General features: G+C 36.2%; 1 protein-coding gene across 1 annotated transcript; it reads right to left on the bottom strand.

The window, feature by feature from the left end:
* Positions 1 to 17,523: 17,523 nt before the first annotated feature.
* LOC147479165 (uncharacterized) lies at positions 17,524 to 19,618 on the bottom strand. The gene is made up of 4 exons (XM_086576385.1): positions 19,496 to 19,618; positions 19,212 to 19,338; positions 18,209 to 19,101; positions 17,524 to 17,565 (listed from the first exon to the last, which is right to left on the bottom strand). The coding sequence occupies exons 1-4, from the start codon at positions 19,616 to 19,618 to the stop codon at positions 17,524 to 17,526; spliced, it is 1,185 nt and encodes a 394-aa protein (XP_086432511.1).
* Positions 19,619 to 19,991: the final 373 nt, after the last annotated feature.

The following is a 19,991-nucleotide window of genomic DNA, read 5'->3' as shown; positions in this document are numbered from 1 at the left end:
TCTGTTTATTCTTTCGAATCTCGATCTTTTTGTCAAATCATGTCTACACCTATGAATGTCAATGGATCGGTTTGGGTCGGGCTCTGAAAAATCCGAACCCAAACCGATAAGAAAATTAGGAACCCAAAACCAAATCGAACCGATAAGAAAATTGAGAATCTGAAACCGAACTGAACCGATAAGAAATATTGCAAACCGAACCCGAACTGAAAACTATAAAATCAATTAAATCTTAAATTTTCAATCACATAATTGATAAACATATACAAAATTAATCATAAATATTACTAAAATGTCATCTTATTGGTTCGGGTTCATATCGGTTCGGTGGAGGGCAAACCTGAAACCAAACCAATATCTTATCGGTTTAGTTTGGTTTTGGGTCGGTAGAAAATAAATCAAATTATCCCAACCCAAATCATTTTTTATCGGTTTGGTTTGGATCGGTTATCGGGTTATTGAAACCCATTGACAGCCCTATCTACACCGTCCAGTGATGTAAAAATTGGGCGTGGGAGAGGTGAATTCAACAAAAGAAACTCTCTGGGCGTTCATCTTCATGTATAGGGTATAGGGGGAGAGAATGAGCAGACAATCGAGCATTACAAAATTATACAAAGAATTACTTTGTAGAGAGTTCTCTCATCAACACTTGACGAAACACATGACAATAGTCAGTATTACAAAAGCAGTACTTTGTACAGAGTTGTTTCAACACTACTTGATGAAACATAGTTGGGAGCCCTACCTTATCAAAGTATTGGTTTTTAGCGATGTTTGTGTTTATGATATGGCGACATAATACTAACTATATTGTCCAAGTTTCATTAAGAATTTCCTATATGCTGATCATATTAAGAAGTTCTAGAAAAGTCTTTCAGTTGATCTCTAGAAAGAGCTACAATGAGCCGTTCTTCCTTCTGAGACAAAGTCAATTCAATAAAGCAAGGCGATGACATTGATGAGACTCAGTTCTTGAGTCTAAATATTAATTCGAATTGATCCTTTGATTAGTGATCAGCTACCAATAGTCTTTTGATTAGAGACTAAAACTACCTTTTTCTATAATATGAATTCAATCCCCCTTAAAGAACAATCCTACGACCTTTATATTGGTCTAAACCCTAACAGTTTCCTATTATAACTTGGAAACAATATTCTATAAACAGTAATTTACTTAAAATAAACTCTTAGGACACATAGGTGTGTGATCTTGCGTAGAGCTCTCTATTTGTCTGCAATGCGGTGAATGGTCCGGCGGTTTGAGTTGGTGTCTCAACATCCCCGCTCTACAAACAAGGCTTGACCAAAAGGCTTAAGCCGAGGAAAAAACGCTGCATCGGTTGGGAAGAATCTTCCCATAGTAGCCTCGTCGATGAAAATCCTTCCCATTGCACTAACCACTCCATTGTACCTTCATTAGTGAGTGCGTCTCTAAAATTTGGTGTGGAATCCAAGTTGTCTTGTCTAGCCTTGGCGCAGGTCATCCGAAACAGGTTGATTTGCCCCCAAGGACCTCTTTAATAAAGAGACATGAAAACTGGATGAATCTTGCAACCTGATGGTAACTGTAATTTGTATGCCCTTCGCTCCAATTTTTTCGGATAATTTTAAATGGTCCGTGAAACTTTGGAGATAGTTTAGTATAAGCTTGAGAGGCAGCAGTTGTTTGCCTATACTACGTAATCTTAAGTAGACCCAGTCATCTAAATCAAACTCGCGTCGCGTTCGTTGGCGGAAATGCGCCAAAATCTTCATACGCTCTTGAGCTGCAATCATATTTTTCTTTAGAATCCTCAAGGTGTCATCTCTCACGAGGGTTTAGGTTTCGTCTACTGCATGAACAGCGGTTGTGCCTGGTATGTCTTTGTAGATTCGGGCGGAGTTACGCTATAAACTGCTTCAAACGGAGTCATCTTGATTGTAGCCTGATAGGTAGAATTATACCACCATTCTGCCCAGGGAAGACATGTAACCCAAGTAGACGGTCTGTCACCTGCGAAACATCTTAGGTAGCATTCCAAAATCCTATTTGTTACCTCTGTTTGACCGTCAGATTGTGGGTGATATCTTTGAAGCTCGTATTAACAACTTTGTGTTTTGTAACGAGAAAAAAGACTCCCAAAAATTACCTATAAATATAGGGTCACGATCACTTACAATTGACCTCGGAGGTCCATGAAGCTTGACAATGTCTCGAACAAAAATCTCAGCAATCTTGCTTGCAGTATAGGGATGTGCAATGGCGCTAAAATGAGCATATTTAGAGAGCCTTTCAACCACCACAAGAATGACTGTTTTGTTGTGCGAACGAGGTAGACCTTCGATGAAGTCCATAGATAGGTCGATCCAAACATCTTCAGGTACTGGTAGTGGGTTAAGTAATCTTGGAGGAGCCACGGATTCTGCCTTGTTTCTTTGACAAATATCACAACGAGCAATAAAAGCTTTAATTGAAGTCTTCATTCCGTGCCAGAAAAAACTTGTTTGAAGTCGCTTGTAGGTCCTTAGAAACCCAGAGTGTCCTGCTGCAGGAGAGGCATGGAATTCTTCTAGCAATTTGTTACACCACTGAGAATGGGGGGCTACTACCAATCATCCTTTATAGCACAAGGTGTTAGCCTCATAAGTGAAGAACTTACGTGAAGATGGATCTCGCGTGATGGCGTCTATTAAGGCTTGCATGGCAGGGTGGGAAGAACATTACATTTGCTATTTACGTCAAACCTGTCGATTATAGGGCGGAGAGTGCGAGTACTTCACTGACTTGAGGGAACCTTGACAAAGCATCGGCAGATTGATTGTGCTTGCCAGGGCGAAAACATATCTCATAATCATATCCTAAAAGTTTGGATACCCACTTTTGCTGCTCTAACGAATTTAATCGTTGTTCGTTGAAGTATTTCAACGTTCTATGGTCTGTGAAGATCTTGAAATGGCGTCCCAGCAGGTAAGGTCTCCACTTTTGTACCGCGGCAATGACTGCCAGCATTTCCTTGTCGTAGATAGGTAGAGACAGATTTCTTCCTGCTAATGCCTTACTGAAATAAGCAAGTGGCCTGCCCTTTTGCATTAAAGCTGCACCCAAACCATGTCCTGAAGCATCGCATTCAATATAGAATTCCATGGTAAAATCTGGTAATGCCAACACTGGGGTTGTTGTCAGAGCAAGTTTGAGGTCGTTAAATGCAACAGTGGCTACAGGACTCCATTCATATGAATCCTTTTTAAGCAGCTGAGTGAGAGGGCCGCTAATCTTGCCATAGTCCTATCTGAATTTTCTATAGTACCTGTCAACCCGAGGAACCCCGTAATTCTTTGATGTTGGGCCGGAAGTGGCCATGAAGTCAACTGCGTTAATCTTTTCCTTTGTCAGCGGAGACACGGTTGCATCTATAATGTGCCCAAGATAGGCAATAGAGGGTTTTCGAGCGAACACTTAGATCGTTGACAAATAGTTTGTGTAATGCGCAATATTTCCAATACTTTCGGAGGTGTAGCACATGTGAGGACTCGTCCTTGCTATATACCAATATGTCATCAAAGAAAACCAATACGAACTGTCGAAGATAGGGACGAAACAACTCGTTCATCAAGCTTTGGAATGTTGTTGGTGCATTAGAGAGGCCAAAGGGCATGACTAAGAATTCATAGTGTCCATCATAGGTCCTAAATGCTGTCTTAGGAATGTCACTGTCATGTACCCGAATTAGATGATAGCCAGCCCTTAAGTCGAGTTTAGAAAATATTGTGGCATTGTGAAGTTCATCCAATAACTCGTCCACAACTAGAATTGGAATACAATCTTTGATTGTGATGGCATTAAGGGCTCTATAATCAAAGCATAAGCGCCATGAACCGTCTTTTTTCTTGACTAGTAAAACGGGTGAAGAGAATGGGCTGGAGCTAGGTCGAATAAAACCTGACAAGTGGAGTTCTTTAACAATTTTTTCGATTTCGGCTTTTTGAAAGTGAGGATATCTGTATGGTCTGACACTGACAGGTGAGGAATTTGGTTGGAGGGGTATGCGGTGGTCATGTGTTCGAGGAGGTGGTAAGCTCTGTGGGACTCCAAATATATCAGCAAATTGAAGAAGTAAGCTTTGTAGGGATACCTGATGTGGTTGTAGATGAATTTTTCGAGATGCTCCGCGATTCGAATAAGTAACCGGTGCGTCCAAGGAAAGTAGGTATACTTGTTTCTCTTGCTGGATTGCCTTTGTCATTGTTGGAGAGTCGATGAGCTTGACCAATGGGGAACCATTACCCATTATTGTAAAGACTTGGTTATTAGCAGAGAATTTCATAACTAAGCGCCCAAAGTCCCATTGTATCTGACCTAGTGTAATGAAGCCATTGTGTGCCAAGCACAATGTCGCAACTTTTGATAGCAAGCACTGTGAAATTCGTGGTGAAACTAAATCCTTGCACTTCTACTTTAACGCACGAACACACGCCGTTACTTGGTAAATATCCACCATCTGCGATCATTACTTGGAGTGTGGCATAGCGGTGATAGGCCGGACCACAACGGGCGAGCTCTTTGTCGGATGGATGAAATTGTGAGTTGATCTGAATCGGCGAGCACGGATAGAGGTGTATGCTTAATTAGAGCTGAGGTGCGCATTGTGCTAGATCCAAATGATCCCTCGAGCGCATGCAGAGATACTTGAATGATGTCTTCTTGGTCCTTGGACTGTTGATCATCGTTGAAACCCTCTTGGTCTTGGTCTGGTGAGTACGCATCCAGTAGCAGCAATTGAGTTGTCATACAACGATGGCCTGGCTTATAAATTTCATCACAGTTAAAACAAAGGCCTTTTCCTCTCCGTGCTTTCTGCTCAACCCATGAAAGGCGTTTAACTCCCGTTGGCAGCGAAGGATTCGAGGAGTTAGGTTTAGGGGTATTGGTCGGGTTGGTGTGTTTGGTATATTGGCGATAGGGATTGGTTGTTGCATGGAACGACTTAGTAGCCACTATCGCGTCCTCTTGACACAATGCTAACTCAAAAGCATGGGACAAACTTGTAGGTGTTAGAAGACGGACACTGCACGTACATCGATTCTTAGTCTCGAAAGGAACGGTCGACTTGGTGAGCCTCTTGTAAAATCGGAACCAAGTTAACCATTGTTTCAAATTGTGAGATATAGGCGAGACTGCACCGGTTTGCACCAATTTAGATATTGCACTCATAGGATCCAGATTTTTTCTCGAACCGAATCGTTTACAAAGGGCCCTAGAAAATTGATTCCACGTTAAATCTCCCATCGAATTATGGAGCCCACCGTATTAAGCGCATTTGCTTCTCCCACGGAGATGAATAGAGGCCATGATGACATTGTTGCGCAGGAGCCATAGGATTCAAACTAAAAACTGTTCCACTTGAAAAATCCATCCTTGGGTTCCTCTCCTTCAAAAACGGGAAAATCGAAGTGAAGTGGTCGCCCCCGGATATTGTCTTTCTTTGTTGAAGTCGTTGATGAGGGTTTAGCGGAATAGGATTAGGATTATCAACCCTATCAAGCAGGAGCTGCATATTTGTGGTGAGATCGTTGAGGAGGGTGGTGTGATTGCCGAGCGTGGTGGTGTGGGTGGCAAGGGTATCCGCATGTCTTCCTGTAATCTCCTCAAGTTCTTTAACCGTCATGGTGAATAATAAAAAAAAAATTTGAGAGAAATCGATTGGTTCTGTTACCAAGATGATGAGACTCAGTTCTTGAGTCTAAATATTAATTCGAATTGATCCTTTGATTAGTGATCAGCTACCAATAGTCTTTTGATTAGAGACTAAAACTACCTTTTTCTATAATATGAATTCAATCCCCCTTAAAGAACAATCCTATGACCTTTATATTGGTCCAAACCCTAACAGTTTCCTACTATAACTAGGAAACAATATTCAACAATATTCTATAAATAGTAATTTACTTAAAATAAACTCTTAGGACACATAGGTGTGTGATGCGCGTAGAGCTCTAGCTGTCTGTCTGGTGAATGGTCTGGCAGCTGGAGTTGGTGTCTCAACAGACATGTACGGTTGATTCGTCCATGGGCACGGTATGTCCTATGCCTTTGCTTCTGGGCTTAGTTTACTTGGATGTGTGAAACATACAATGTATGAATCGACATCCAGTCCTTTCACATCAACATTGCTCTCTGCATTTTTCAGGAAGTCAAGAATGAATTTGGCAGATTTCAGCGCCCGCCCTTGCCCATTTGAATGGCGATTCTTTGCACAGGCGGTCGCAACAACACCCTACAAAACTCCCAACCTCTTTCTAGTTTGTGTGCTAGCACATCCTCCAAATACCTTTTTGTCTTCCCCAGTTAAATCTTTTTTATTGAATGTGTTGTCTATCTAGTGTTCTTGAAGTGAACACGTAGATCAGACCCTCTAGCCTTGCAAGACTTGGTGGGATTAACCATGGTTACTCTCCTTATTCTTCTGAAATATTGCAAGAAATATCGAATTTATAGAAGGGAATGTAAGGGTTTTACTTGTAGAAGCTATTGGGTTTATCTTTCCTTTTTTTATAGTTTGAGATTTCTAATTATTTCTCCTAACTATTAAACTATTATGAAAAATACTTGCAATTATACAGTTATGAGATATAAATATTATATTGATCACTCATCCACATTTCTTGCAACCTAAAAACCTCACTCTCCATAGAAATATATAAAGAACCCACCTTTGTTAAAACCTTTCGACTTTTTTTTGTTGTTTAATAATAGTAGTTTGACTGAAGTTTTGTGAAAATATCAAATGAGGAGAGGATCATATTGAAGCTATTTTAATAGCAAAACATTCTCAATCATGCGAAAGAGAGATATGATAAACACCATTTCAAATGTCGAGACATTCCCACTATAAATAATATAACTATGTTTTATGGTTAGCTCAATGCATTTCCATCTAGTTTCCAATTTCTCGTTAATCACTCTTTGAGGTTTTTCAATGCATTTTCATTCCGTTTATGATTTCCCGTTAATTATTCTCTAAGGTTAGTTTAATGCAGTTGCATCCAGTTTCTGATTTCCAGTTAATTATTCTTCTTTGAGGTAAGTTTAATGCATTTGCATCTTGTTTCTGATTTCCCAATAATTATTCTTTGAGGTTAGTTCAACGAATTTGCATCAAGTTTCCCGTAAATTATTTTTTGAGATTAGTTTAATGCATTGGCATCTATGCCAGTTTTCGATTTTCCGTTAATTCTTCTTAGAGGTTAGTTCAATGTAGTTACTAATTTGCATCTAGTTTCTGATTTTTCGTTTATGATTTTTTGAGTTTAGTTTATTGCATTTGCATCCAGTTTACGATTTTCCGTTAATTATTATTTAATATTAGTTCAATGCATTTGCATCCAGTTTCTGATTTCTCGTTAATTAATCTATGAGATTAGTTAAATGCTTTTGCATCTAGTTTTAGATTTCCCGTTAATTATTCTTTGAGGTTAGTTCAATGTATTTACATCCAGGTTTTTATTTTTCGTTAATTATTCTTGGAGGCTAGTTCAATGCTCCTGATTCCCCTCTAATTATTCAATGAGGTTAGTTCAATGCATTTGATTGCATCCAGTTTTCGATTTTCCATTAATTATTTTTTTTAGATTAGTTCAATACATTTGTATCCAGTTTCCGACTTTTCGTTAATTATTCTTTGAGGTTAATTTAATGCATTTGCATATAGTTTCCGATTTCTCATTAATTATTCTTTGAGGTTAGTTTAATACAGTTCGTTGCATCAAGTTTTTGATTTCTCGTTAATTATTATTTTTTAGGGTTAATTCAACGCAGTTGCATCTAGTAATATAATTAAGAATATAATTATATATATGTAATTGAATGCTAATAATATAATTAAGAATTAACGAAATTATATTTATTTTTTTATTTAATGGTTAAAAAGGGTAATTCTTACGATTTCCATGGTTGCATCTTTTCCTCAATGTAGATAATAAATCCATTAAATAGCAATGATAAATTTACAAAGTTCTAGGTACGTAAAATCTTGACCAATTGAAACTGAGTACATATATCATGAGTTTGTTTACGTTACAATGCAATTCAAAATATTGGCATGGTGTTTTAGCAATGGACATGATAAATATATATCAAAGTTGGCAGGTTACTATTGTACTTCTAACTCGCATTGACAACGTGAACCATATGCATTGTTAAGCTCATTTTAAATAAAGTAAATACGTTTGGTCATTACGTTGTCACTGGATGTATTTATCAGTAGATTCTAGTAGACGGGTATTATTGACTCCTGCTATGGAAAAATTTGTCAAGCAAGCCCATTTTACCGCTAAAGCAAAGCCTTCTTCAAATGTTCTGACTCCACAATCAAAAGATAAATATGACACTTTGGTTGTTGCACATTATTAAGTTCAGCATGCACTGCACACTGAAGGAAAATATGCATGGGCAGATTATTGAACTATTGATCATAGAGGAGATAATGATGGATTGGCTTACAACTAATTAACTAAAGTCCCACGAATTCAAACTTTAGGTGTTATTGTTCATATACGTATAACTTTTATGAGGACATGTGGCAAAAACGTTGTGTGTTCTTAGGTATGTGCCTACACTATGCTAGAATTGTGTCCATTTGATATACAATGTTAAGTATCACTGATCGAACAGTTAGGGTGTAGCAAAGTGTTTGTTAACACTTAACTGTAAATAAATAGTTTCTCCATTTAAGTCCTGTATCCATAGACTGTTTCTAATTACTGTGAGTCATGGTGTATTTCTAAAATAGAATAAATAGTGTGGTGTGGGCGGTGGCTTTCTTTGCCAAGAAAATCTGCAGAAATGAGGTGTCTATCCCCACTAAAATGTGTGCATGTTGTCTGTTTTCCCGCACCTCACCAAAGTCATTGATTGAATTAGTTGAATTTAGGTTTTAAAAAAAACATGTTGACATCCTTATTAGACTATGTGGAAGGATTTTATTTTGTTTGTCTGCAATTAGACCCATGTATTAATACAATTCATGAGCTTAAGCCTTTCCTTTCATAGAGGATGGTTTCCATCATGTCTTGAGGCTGCCCATAAAATTGATTTGTTTTTTTTACCTTGGTGCAAGTTGCAGGAGTATTTGGTACTGCAAAGTTGCCGACCTGTAAATGTTGGCTTAAAGAGTTCTGGAAACTTTGAAGGATCAGAGTGCGAGAATACAGAGGCCAAAGTAGTTAAAGATGAGGGCACCTCAAACTTTAAAGGCGTGCTTGCTTGCATTTGTTAGAATAAATTCGTCGAAAAGATCACTCTTCTCTGTATACCTCCATGTAGCTACGTATTCTGGCGCAATAAATCCAAAAGTACCTACGACTTGTGCATCTAAATGCCTTTCTCCTTAAGGAGTTGATTTAGAAAGAACAAAAGCAGACAATTTTACACCAAAATGTTGGTCCAAAAAAATGATATGTGCTTATGGATGATGGTTTTGGAGTTGGCCAAGTGTAGATAGGTGAGTGCGTTGGCAATGTCCATATATGGCAATCCTCAACTGAGTTTCCAATATCAAACTTCAAGGTAGTGAAGACTTCTCTTTAACCTTCAGTGCAGACATAAGCTTAAAGTGGCATTCACCAATTATCATCTGCCTGCTACTTCGGGGTTATATATTTTTTCTTTACGAATTTGTTCGAGTGAAAAAAAAAAGATACTTTAGTAAGAGCTTATTTTCCCGGCAAAGTGTTTCACTTTTTTGAGAGACTATTTTTAGCAATTTAGGTTGTCTCCTATTTTTCCGTAATTTGGTTTAGTGTTTTGCAAATATTAGAGACTCTGTGAAAGCTTGAAAAATAGAGACAAAAGGGTATAGCTATAATATATACTAGCTTTCGAACCCGTCCTACGAACGGGTGTCGTTATATTAAATTATTTTAAAAAATATTAGCAACTATGCAGAGCTATGAGATAGAAAAATTATATTAATCACTCATTTAAATTTCTTGCTCCACTTTCTATAAAAAGAAAGCACTAAACCTTGATAAAACTCATCGACTTATTTTTGTTGTTAGGTTTAATAATAGAAGTTTGATTAAAATTTTGTGAGAATGCCCAATGTGGCGAAGATGATATTGAAGCTACTTGAATAGCAAGACATTTCCAATTATAATAAAAGAATTATAATAAATACTACTTAAAATGCAAAACTATATTTGTCGAGACATTATATTTTCCCTATATATAATATAACTATGTTTCGGGGTTAGTTCAATGCATTTGCATCAAGTTTTCGATTTTACGTTAATTATTATTTGAGGTTAGTTCAATGTAGTTGCATCTTGTTTCCGATTTCCTATTAATTATTCTTTGAGGTTAATTCAATGTAGTTGTATTAAGTTCCTGATTTTTCTTTAATTATTCATTAAGGTTAATTCAATGCAGTTGCATATAGTTTTCAATGTTTCGTTAATTACTCTTTGAGATTAGCTCATTGCATTTGCATATAGGTTCCAATTTTCCGTTAATTACTCTTTGACGTTAGTTCAATACATCTGCATCCAGTTTCTGATTTCCCGTTAATTATTTTTCAAGGTTAGTTCGCATCTAGCTTCCAATTTCCGGTTATTTATGTTTTGAGGGTAGTTCGATGCAGTTACATCTGATTTCCGATTTCTAGTTAACTATTCTTTGAGGTTATTTTAATGCATTTAAATCCAGTTTCTGATTTTCTATTAAATATTCATCAAGGATATTGCATCCAATTTTTGATTTCAATATAGTTGCATCCAGTTTCCGATTTTCTGTTAATTATTGTTTGAGGTTAGTTCAATGTAGTTGCATCTAATTTCTGATTTTCCGTTAATTATTCTTTGAGGTTAGTTCAATTCATTTGAAGCAAGTTTTCGATTTTCCGTTAATTATTTTTTAAGGTTTGTTCAACGTGGTTGTATCAAATTTATGATTTCTCGTTAATTATTCATTAAGGTTAGTTCAATGCAGTTGCATCCATTTTTCGATGTTTTGTTAATTAGTCTTTAGATTAGTTTATTGCATTTGCATCCAGTTTTCGATTTCTCATTAATAACTCTTTGAGGTTAGTTCAATACATCTGCATCTAGTTTATGATTTTTGATTATTTATGCTTTGAGGTTAGTTCAATGCAATTTCATCTGGTTTCTGATTTCTTGTTAACTATTCTTTGAGGTTATTTCAATGCATTTGCACCTAGTTTCCGATTTCCCGCTAATTATTCTATGAGTTTAGTTCAATAAAGTTGCATTCGGTTTTTGATTTTCTGTTAATTATTTTTTGAGGTTAGTTCAATGCATTTGCATCCAGTTTCCGATTCTCCATTAATTATTGTTTGAGGTTTGTTTGATGGATTTTTGCATACCGTTTTCGATTTCACGTTAAATATTTTTTAAGGATTTGCAACTAATTTCTAATTTCTAATTTTCTGTTAGTTATTCTCTGACGTTAGTTTAATGCAGTTGCAGCAGTTTTCGATTTTTAGTTAATTACTTTTTGAGTTTAGTTTATCGTATATGCATAAAGTTTTCGATTTCCTGTTAATTACTCTTTGAGCTCAGTTAAATGTATTTGAATCCAGTTTTTGATTTCCTTTTAATTATCCAATATGGTTTGTAATACCAACTTTCTACTAATCCATATGTAGTGTCCTTAATTGCAAACATGACATAAAAATAAATTATGCTTGATTTACTATATGGGATCATCAAAGATTATCCAGTTCCCGATTTTATGTTAATTATTATTTAAATTATACCTGACTCACTATGTAGGATCTTCAAAGATTATCTATGAACGGGTCCTATCATATTAATTATTCTGAAAAATATATGCAACTATATATGCAGAACTATTATATACAAATATTGTATTGATCACTCATCCAAATTTCTTATAACATGAAAACCCCATGTACTTTCTATTAAAAAAAATAACTCACCATTGATAAAACCCTTCAACTTCATTTTGTTATTTAATAATAGAAGTTTGATTGAAGTTATGTGAGATTGTCTAATAAGAAGAAGTTCATATTGAAGCTACTTAAATAGCAAGGTGTTTCCAATCATAGGAAAAAAGATAAGATAAACACCGTTTTAAATACAAAACTATACTTATCGAGACATTCCCACGACATATAACACAACTATATTTTGAGATTAGTTCAATGCATTTGCATCAAGTTTCTGATTTTCTGTTATTTATTTTTTGAGGTTAGTTCATTACAGTTGCATCTAGTTTCCGATTTCTTGTTTATTATTCTTTGTAATTAGTTCAATGCATTTGCAACCAACTTCCAATTTCCTGTTAATTGTTATTCAAGATCAGTTCAATGCATTTGCATCCAGTTTCCAATTTTTCGTAATCATTTTTTGAGATTAGTTTAATACATTTGCATCCAGTTTTCGATTTCTCATTTATTATTCGATGAGGTTGTATTTGCATCTAGTTTCCGATTTCCCTTTAATTATTGTTTGAGGTTAGTTCAATGAATTTCATCCATCTTCCAATTTTCCGTTAATTATTTCTTGAGGTTAGTTCAATGCTTTGCATCCAATTTATTTTTTAGAATTAGTTCAGTGTAGTTGCATCCAGTTTTCGATTTCCTGTTAATTATTTTTAAGATTAGTTTCACGCATTTGCATCCTGTTTCCAATTTATAGTTAATTTTTTTTTAGGCTAGTTCAATACAGTTGCATCCAGTTTCCGATTTTCTTTTAATTTAATCTTTGAGGGTTAGTTCAATGCATTTGCATCCAGTTTCCGATTTCCCGACAATTATTTTTTTATGTTAGTTTGATGTATTTGCATCCAAGTTTTGATTTTCCATTAATTATTCTTTGAGGTTAGTTTAATGCAGTTGTATCCATATTCCGATTGTTCATTAATGACTTTTTAAGATTAGTTTAATGCTTGCATGTGTATCCAATTTTCGATTTTCCGTTAAATATTATTTGAGATTAGTTCGATGCATTTGCATCTAGTTTTATGTTTCCCGTTAATTGTTCTTTGATGTTAGTTTCATACAGTATTATATATATTTTATAATATTTGTCATTATTGGTTTGCCGTTATTTATTTTTTTCATTTTCTATTATATATTTTGTGATGTTATTTTTTGTATAATTTAATTTTCCACATGTAATTTGTTTTGGTTTGGTATATAATTTATTTAAGCCCAATGTCCACTTTAACTAAATAAATAGTTATATAATTTATTTAAGTCAACGTCCGTTTTAATTGAATCTCGTTATTTCGCTAAAATTGGAAATTATAAAATTCATGAATTTAATTGGAATATGTCATAATTATTGTGGTCGGAATTGTAGTTTTTGAAATCCTTAGCTATGACTAAATGTCTAAATCCCACAGTGGATGACACATCAAATTGATCCAACTTTATTTGTTAGGCTTATATATGTAGTGCATACAATACAATTTTATTTGTTTTGGGTGTACACCTGTACTGTTACTTATTTTATGATTAGTTTACTTTTATTTTTCTTAGTCACATGTGTGGTTAACAAATGCATAAAGTAAAGGATAAACTACTGTTTTCACCCTTGTACTTTGGGTCAACTAACGTTCTCCCCCTCGTACAAAATTAAGAGCTTAAAAAACATTGTACTTTCAAGTCAATAACAGTCTCACCCTTCTCATTGACTCCGGCCCAATTCAGGCAGTCTGAAACACACGTGTGCGTGACGTGTTGCCACATAAAATCATATGTGGTCATAAGTGATGACTCAACATAAAATCACACGTGAATACTTCAATTCGCGCGAATTAGTTTATTCCTTCGTTCCCCAATCCTGAAACCCTAAATCCCCAATTTGAAACCCTAAATCCCCAATTTGATTTGATCTCCAAAACTCAAACTGAAGATCGGAATTAATCTCTTGAACTTCCTATCTTCATTTTCGACCAGAATGCTTCAAATTTAATAATGTCTCGTAGGTCTGAAAATAGTTCGAAATCTTGTTTTTGTGGTTCTCCTTCACCAATTCAAATGTCATTTTCTGACAACAACCCAGGAAGGAGGTTTAATGGGTGCATCAACTATAGAAACCAAACGGAAAATGCTTGTTCTTCGAGTGGATAGATCCACCAAGCGAACCAGGCAAGAAATATAGGGCATTGTATTACGCCCATGAAGATTTGAAGATTGAAGTCGATGACTTGAATGACAATTATGTGAAGCTGCAACAGAGGAATGGACGGCTGGAGAAAAGCATTGAGGTGCTGAAGAAAAAGACGATGGGGTTGCAGAAGAAAAACTTAATAAAGAATTGGGCAATCCTCTTTCTATTATTTGTGATATGGATGTTGTGGTTGGGCGCGGCAAACTCGATGTAAAGTATGTTGAATTGAACCATAATGTAATTTTGTACTTGGATGAATTTAGATGAACAAATGATGTAATTTTCTATCATAATGAATTAATGGTAGCTTGGATGAATTTAGACGATATAACGCATTTTGTCTGCTGTGATTCTAGTTTGTTGGTATCATATGAATTAATGGTATCATATGAATGCATTTTGTCCGAAGCAAGTCATTTTCTTACTTATTGAAGTGATTCTAGTTTGTACATCACTGTAAGAGTCAGAGTTGCTTTCTCTTCCCATTAGTGATTTTTGTCAGTCTTTCATTGAAGTGAAGTGATTCTTATGCTGATCGAAAAAAAAAAAAAAAAAAAAAATGATTCTTATTGAAGTGATTCTATGAAGTGTTAATGGTGTGAGAATGATAGAAGAGGAAAAGCTTGATAGAGTGGGGTCTGAGATGAGAAAATAGAGAAAAGGAGAGAAGTGATAGCAGATGAGAGGAAATGGTGTGTGAGGTGGCAGTGGCAGGTCACGGATAAAGTTTCATTACAAGGAAGAGTGAAAAACATAGCCTGAAACTTTGTAGCAGCACCACGCTCTCAAAGTTTGCTAGTTTGAGCATGATGGAGGCTAGCAGGTTTACACAGTACCATGACAATTCTTGTACTCATGCGATGCGACTTTTTATTACCATATATGAAATGCGGTTTGGTGCTCTCATGTATTTAATTTTGGAGTTTTACCATTATGTTTCTCTAAGGCTCTTTTTTTACTTTCACTTCCTAGTTCCTTTTTTTTTTTTATTATTTTTTTGTGCTTTTTCGAGATACTTATCCAATCCTTTACTGATTTCTCTTTCTAGCTTTTTTCTTTTATGCGAACAGTTTAGTTGCTATTAGCCAGGCTGAGTTCTGGGAGAAGAGTTACCTACTGAGACAGAGGTGCAGAAAGCTACCTTTTGGATCCTCTCCACTTGCAAGTGAAATTGAAGTCTGTCCTTTGGGAGAGAAAGGTCGAAATGAAAACAACATTGAAGTCTGTCCTTTGTTTCTCAAGGATATAGCCAAGGCCATTGTATCAGCTGGGAAGTCATTGCAGCTGATTCGGCACCTTCCTGATGAGGACGGTGCATTTCGTGCGTGGAAGTTGTGATGATCATGATAACGATGGTTTTGGGAACTCCAAAGTTGGTGGCAGAGTAAATGAGACATGTTATGGGAAGAGTATACAGGGGTTAACCTTATCAGAGATTTTCAGTGTATCATTGGTGGGTCTTATTGGTGATGGTAATCACATCAACAAGTACTTTAGGCAGGAAGGTCAATGGGAGCCTAGAATAGTGAACTTGTTAAAGTACTTTAGGTGGGTCTTCTTGTACTAGTACTGATTTCCTTTTTCAGAGTAGAGATGATGTTTTTTTTTCGATAAGCAAATCTCAAAACACAGCCTTCTGCAGTCAATTTTTTCTGTATAAAACTTCACTGCAGGCAATATTTTTTCTGTATAAAATTTTTTCTGCAGGCAAAATATATTCAGATTGAAGCATGTTTAGCACATATTAGTTTGGCATTCATGACTGGAGGCTATGAAAATTTCACCAGTTCTAATGGAAATTCGTTAAAGCACTTGCGTTGCTTCATCAAATATCTCAAGTGAGAAAAGTTCGATATATAAGTGCTTGCCTGACAAGCTAGAAGACTCAGGAACGTTGCTGCATCTCATTTGGATCTTTGTAGCACTTGACTATTTTAGTTTTTAGTTTGGATTCAATCATCTAATTTTCATTTTTTTCTGTTGGTGAGAAATATAACAGAATTGAGAGTAGTAATATAACGAGTTTATCATCCAACTCAAGAACTGAACTATGTAAAAGAGGAAATGAGAATAAAACTGATAGTGGGATATATATACGCAATAACTGTATAGGCGATTTGTCCAAATACCAAAGAAAGTGTTCATGTGGCCAAAATTACAGCGAACAAAAACCGCATATCTGAAGAAACATAAATACAAACATTCATCCACCTCAACCTCCTCTTCTAGTTGGCATATTGAAGAAGACTAGTAGTGTTCAACTATCAAATACCTAACTAGTAGTTGGCATACAGAAAAAATTGACTGCAGAAGGCTATGTTTTTGCAGATTAATGTCAGACGCACATTTTGCAGATTAATGCACTCTGTCAGACGCACCTAACAAGATCTAATCCCTTGAGTTCTAAGTTCTAACAAGATGCATCCCAAAAATTCTTGAAAAGAATCTCCATTTTGGTCATAGCAGTAAACTCGGCACTCATACAACATTTTCCAGACGCACATAATGCTCTGGTCATAGCAGTAAACTCAATAACAATACTTGCAATAGTCTTACAAACACTGACGACATAGACAAAAATAACAAGGCATCCAAGTACTTGCATAGACAATAGAAAAGTCTTGGCATAGACAAAATCCTTTGGCAACAATATAGTTGCATGGGACCTACATTCCCAACAAAAACCTAGTCCTCTAGCTCTCCCTTTGAAGTGTTCTTTGCTTCTAGCTTGTGATCTTGTGGCGGTGACCATTTGTTACCTTGAGCTTGTGACCTTGTAACGGTGAATGAGTTGATCTTCTAGCTTGGGATGGAGCTTCATTTGTTGTAGTTGTTGAATGAGTGGGATGCATTGTGGATGTCCGAAGCGGGTGCACTTCTTGGAGGTGGTCTTGCAGCCAGCTTCATTTCTTGGAAGAGGAGTTTCACTTGGTTTGGCATTAAGTGGTACACTAGCTGTTGCGGCGGCTTCATTGTTTGCAAATGGGTCGTGGATCGGCCTCTTGTTTGGCCTAGCCCATCTCCCTCTTTTGACCGGGAAGCTTCAAATTCATAACCATTAACAATTTAAAAATGCATAAACAAAAAAATCTAATAAACTAAGGATCCATAAACTAATATATGCATAAACATTTACCTTTGTCCATGTGTTCCCACTAGGAAATGTGAACACCCCAAATCCAGCTGGTGCTTTCTCATATGGTTTATCTCTCACCCTTGATGGTGGTTTCCTCTGTTACAAAATTGAACTAATATAATTAATAGGATGAACTAATAGAATTAATATCACACTATATAAATTTGAAAATAAATGAATAAATTCTCACAGCAATGTCAGTCATAGTAGTGTCATTGGCACCATTGTCATGCACATCAACATTGGCGTAGTTAGTAGTTCTTTGGTTCCTTGTCCTTGGACTTCCTCTTACCCTTTCAAGAGAAATAGAAAATTAGATGAGTCGTGAGTGTCAGGTGTAAGAACAAAAGACACAAAAGAACCCATGTTCTTCAACTTAGCTAATGCCATCAAAAGAGTACAATAAAAAGGAAAACTAAGTCTAAAACCCAAATACTCATACCCTTCAAACAACAAATAAGCTTCTTAATCTCTTCTTCAGTACTACAACAATCATTAATAGTAAAAACAATAAATTTCTAAGCAACTTTAAAAAAGCCCATTGAAAGCCCATTGAAAAAAAAAAGTTACAGAGAGTATTTTTTGAACATTTCAAAGCACGCAGCAATACTCCTCGCAGAACAAAGAAAGGACAGAGTATTTTTCGAACATTTCAAAGACGGCAATACTCCTCATGAGAACAAAGAAAGGGAGAGTATTTTTGAACATTTCAAAGACGCTAAAGAATACTCCTCATGAGAACAAAGAAAGGACCAGTATTTTTGAACATTTCAAAGACGCAACAATACTCCTCATGAGAACAAAGAAAGGACGAGAGTATTTTTGAACATTTCAAAGACGCTAAACAATACTCCTCATGAGAACAAAGAAAGGACGAGAGAGTTTGAGAGAACATTTCTGAGAGAGTTTGAGAGATATAAATAAATCAATACTTACAGTTTTCTTTGAAGTATCAATACCACCATTGCCTTGTTCTTCAACAAATGTACAAGTCTTCTTGTTGTGACCCACTGCCTTGCACCTTGTACACGTCATTTGTCTTCCTTTTCTACTTATTTGATGACTTTTCTTTGGTGACTCAGTTGCAGATATTCTCCTCTTTTTTTTGGGCCTGCCAGCCATCCTTCTAGCTATTGGGGGTAAGAAAATTTCACCAAGTTGTTTTTTCCATAATTTCTGCCCATTCATAGGTTTCAAGAAGTATTGGTATGCTTTCTTGTTGGTCTCAACTAGATAGCAAGTAGATACAAAATCATCAGGGTCAGCTTTCATATGATGAATGGCTGCTATTGCATGGCAGCAAGGTATGCCACTGAGATCCCACATTCTACATGAGCAAGTCCTTTTGTTTGTGTCTACAGAGAAGGCATCAGCATCACTTGATTTCCCATTTCTTACCTCATACTCCCCAGCACCCATATATTGTGCAGCCCAATACCTATAACTTTTCTTATTCTCTTCCAATTTCTTTTTTGGCCTTGGACACAATTTCCCAGTCCACTTACTCATTGCCGTTCTCCTCTTGTTCATAGTTTTGATCATGTAATGTCTTATCCACTCAAACATACCTATAATAGACATCTTTCTACCATCAATTATCTGTCCATTGAAACATTCACACACATTATTCTCTACAGCTTCACAATAAGAATTAGTAGAGTAAAAAGCCCTTGCCCATTTCTTCGGATTCTGCTCATTATATAGATAATCATATGCGTCATCAGATATCTTCTTAATTTGATCCATGACAAGGAAAAATTCTTGAGGTGTTCCACACTTGCATGCCATCCAAAACAATGTTTTAAGCTCAGCCCCACTATGCCTTTTTCCTGGAAATTTGCATAAACATGCCTACTACAACATCTATGCTCGGCCAATGGCAACATCAAACTAATAGCTTCCACAAGACCCTTTTGTTGGTCAGATATTATTGTCCAACCCTCCCCATCTATGATACCAACATCATCAAGTAAAAGATTCAGAAACCACATCCATGAATCCTTGTTTTCACTTTCTACTCGAGCCCATGCAGCTGGAAACATCTGGTTGTTCCCATCCTCTCCCCACTGTTGTCAACAACATGCCCTTAACATAACCTTTCAAAAAACAACCATCTAATCCTAAAACTGGTCTACATCCTTCCCTCCAACCAGTTTTCAAAGCTTCAAAACACACATACAACCTTTGAAAGTGTAGAGGCTGTTGTGGATTCATTTGGTTTACATTTGGTTGTTCAGGATTAGGTTGTGCTTCAGGAGCATACCTATGAGTTTGAATGTTGATAGTACTTCCTGGGTTTGCTCTTCTAACCTCACCAAAGATAATTCCATAACTTGGCATATTCATCTCGGTTAATGCTTTGAATCCACATTATACAAGACTCTCTCGCTTAGCCCTCAGAAACACATCATTTCTATGACTTCAACTCCATAAGACTTCAACACATCAAACCTAAAATCTTCTAACTTCCAACGGTTGACTAATAATCCTATCATGATATCTTTCAGCAAGCCATTTTGCATTAACCATTTTGTTCTCATAAACTCTTGAACATTTATGCTCACTAATATAGGATTTAATTTGAAAACTCTTTTCAGACCCCATCCAACTAGCAAAAAGCCTCCATGTACAAGCACCATCATCACATATAGCAAGCACCCTACCACTTTCATTTTTGGAAAAAGTAATTGGGTGACCATTAACAATAGCATAACTCCTT

The sequence above is a fragment of the Coptis chinensis genome, chromosome 8 (genome assembly GCF_015680905.1).
Source record: "Coptis chinensis isolate HL-2020 chromosome 8, ASM1568090v1, whole genome shotgun sequence".
NCBI lineage: Eukaryota > Viridiplantae > Streptophyta > Magnoliopsida > Ranunculales > Ranunculaceae > Coptis > Coptis chinensis.
The sequence above is the reverse complement of the archived record's forward strand: the minus strand, read 5'-3'. Positions and strand labels throughout refer to the sequence as shown.

Bases quoted from the DNA above. Each gene is read 5' to 3' on its own strand.
- LOC147479165 (XM_086576385.1), bottom strand. From the start codon at position 19,618: ATGAATATGCCAAGTTATGGAATTATCTTTGGTGAGGTTAGAAGAGCA. The intron at 19,339-19,495 runs GTAAACCAAATG...TGTTGACAACAG, and splicing joins CTAATCCTGAACAACCAAAT to TGGGGAGAGGATGGGAACAA. The intron at 19,102-19,211 runs GTTGGACAATAA...GCAAATTTCCAG, and splicing joins TGGTATCATAGATGGGGAGG to GAAAAAGGCATAGTGGGGCT.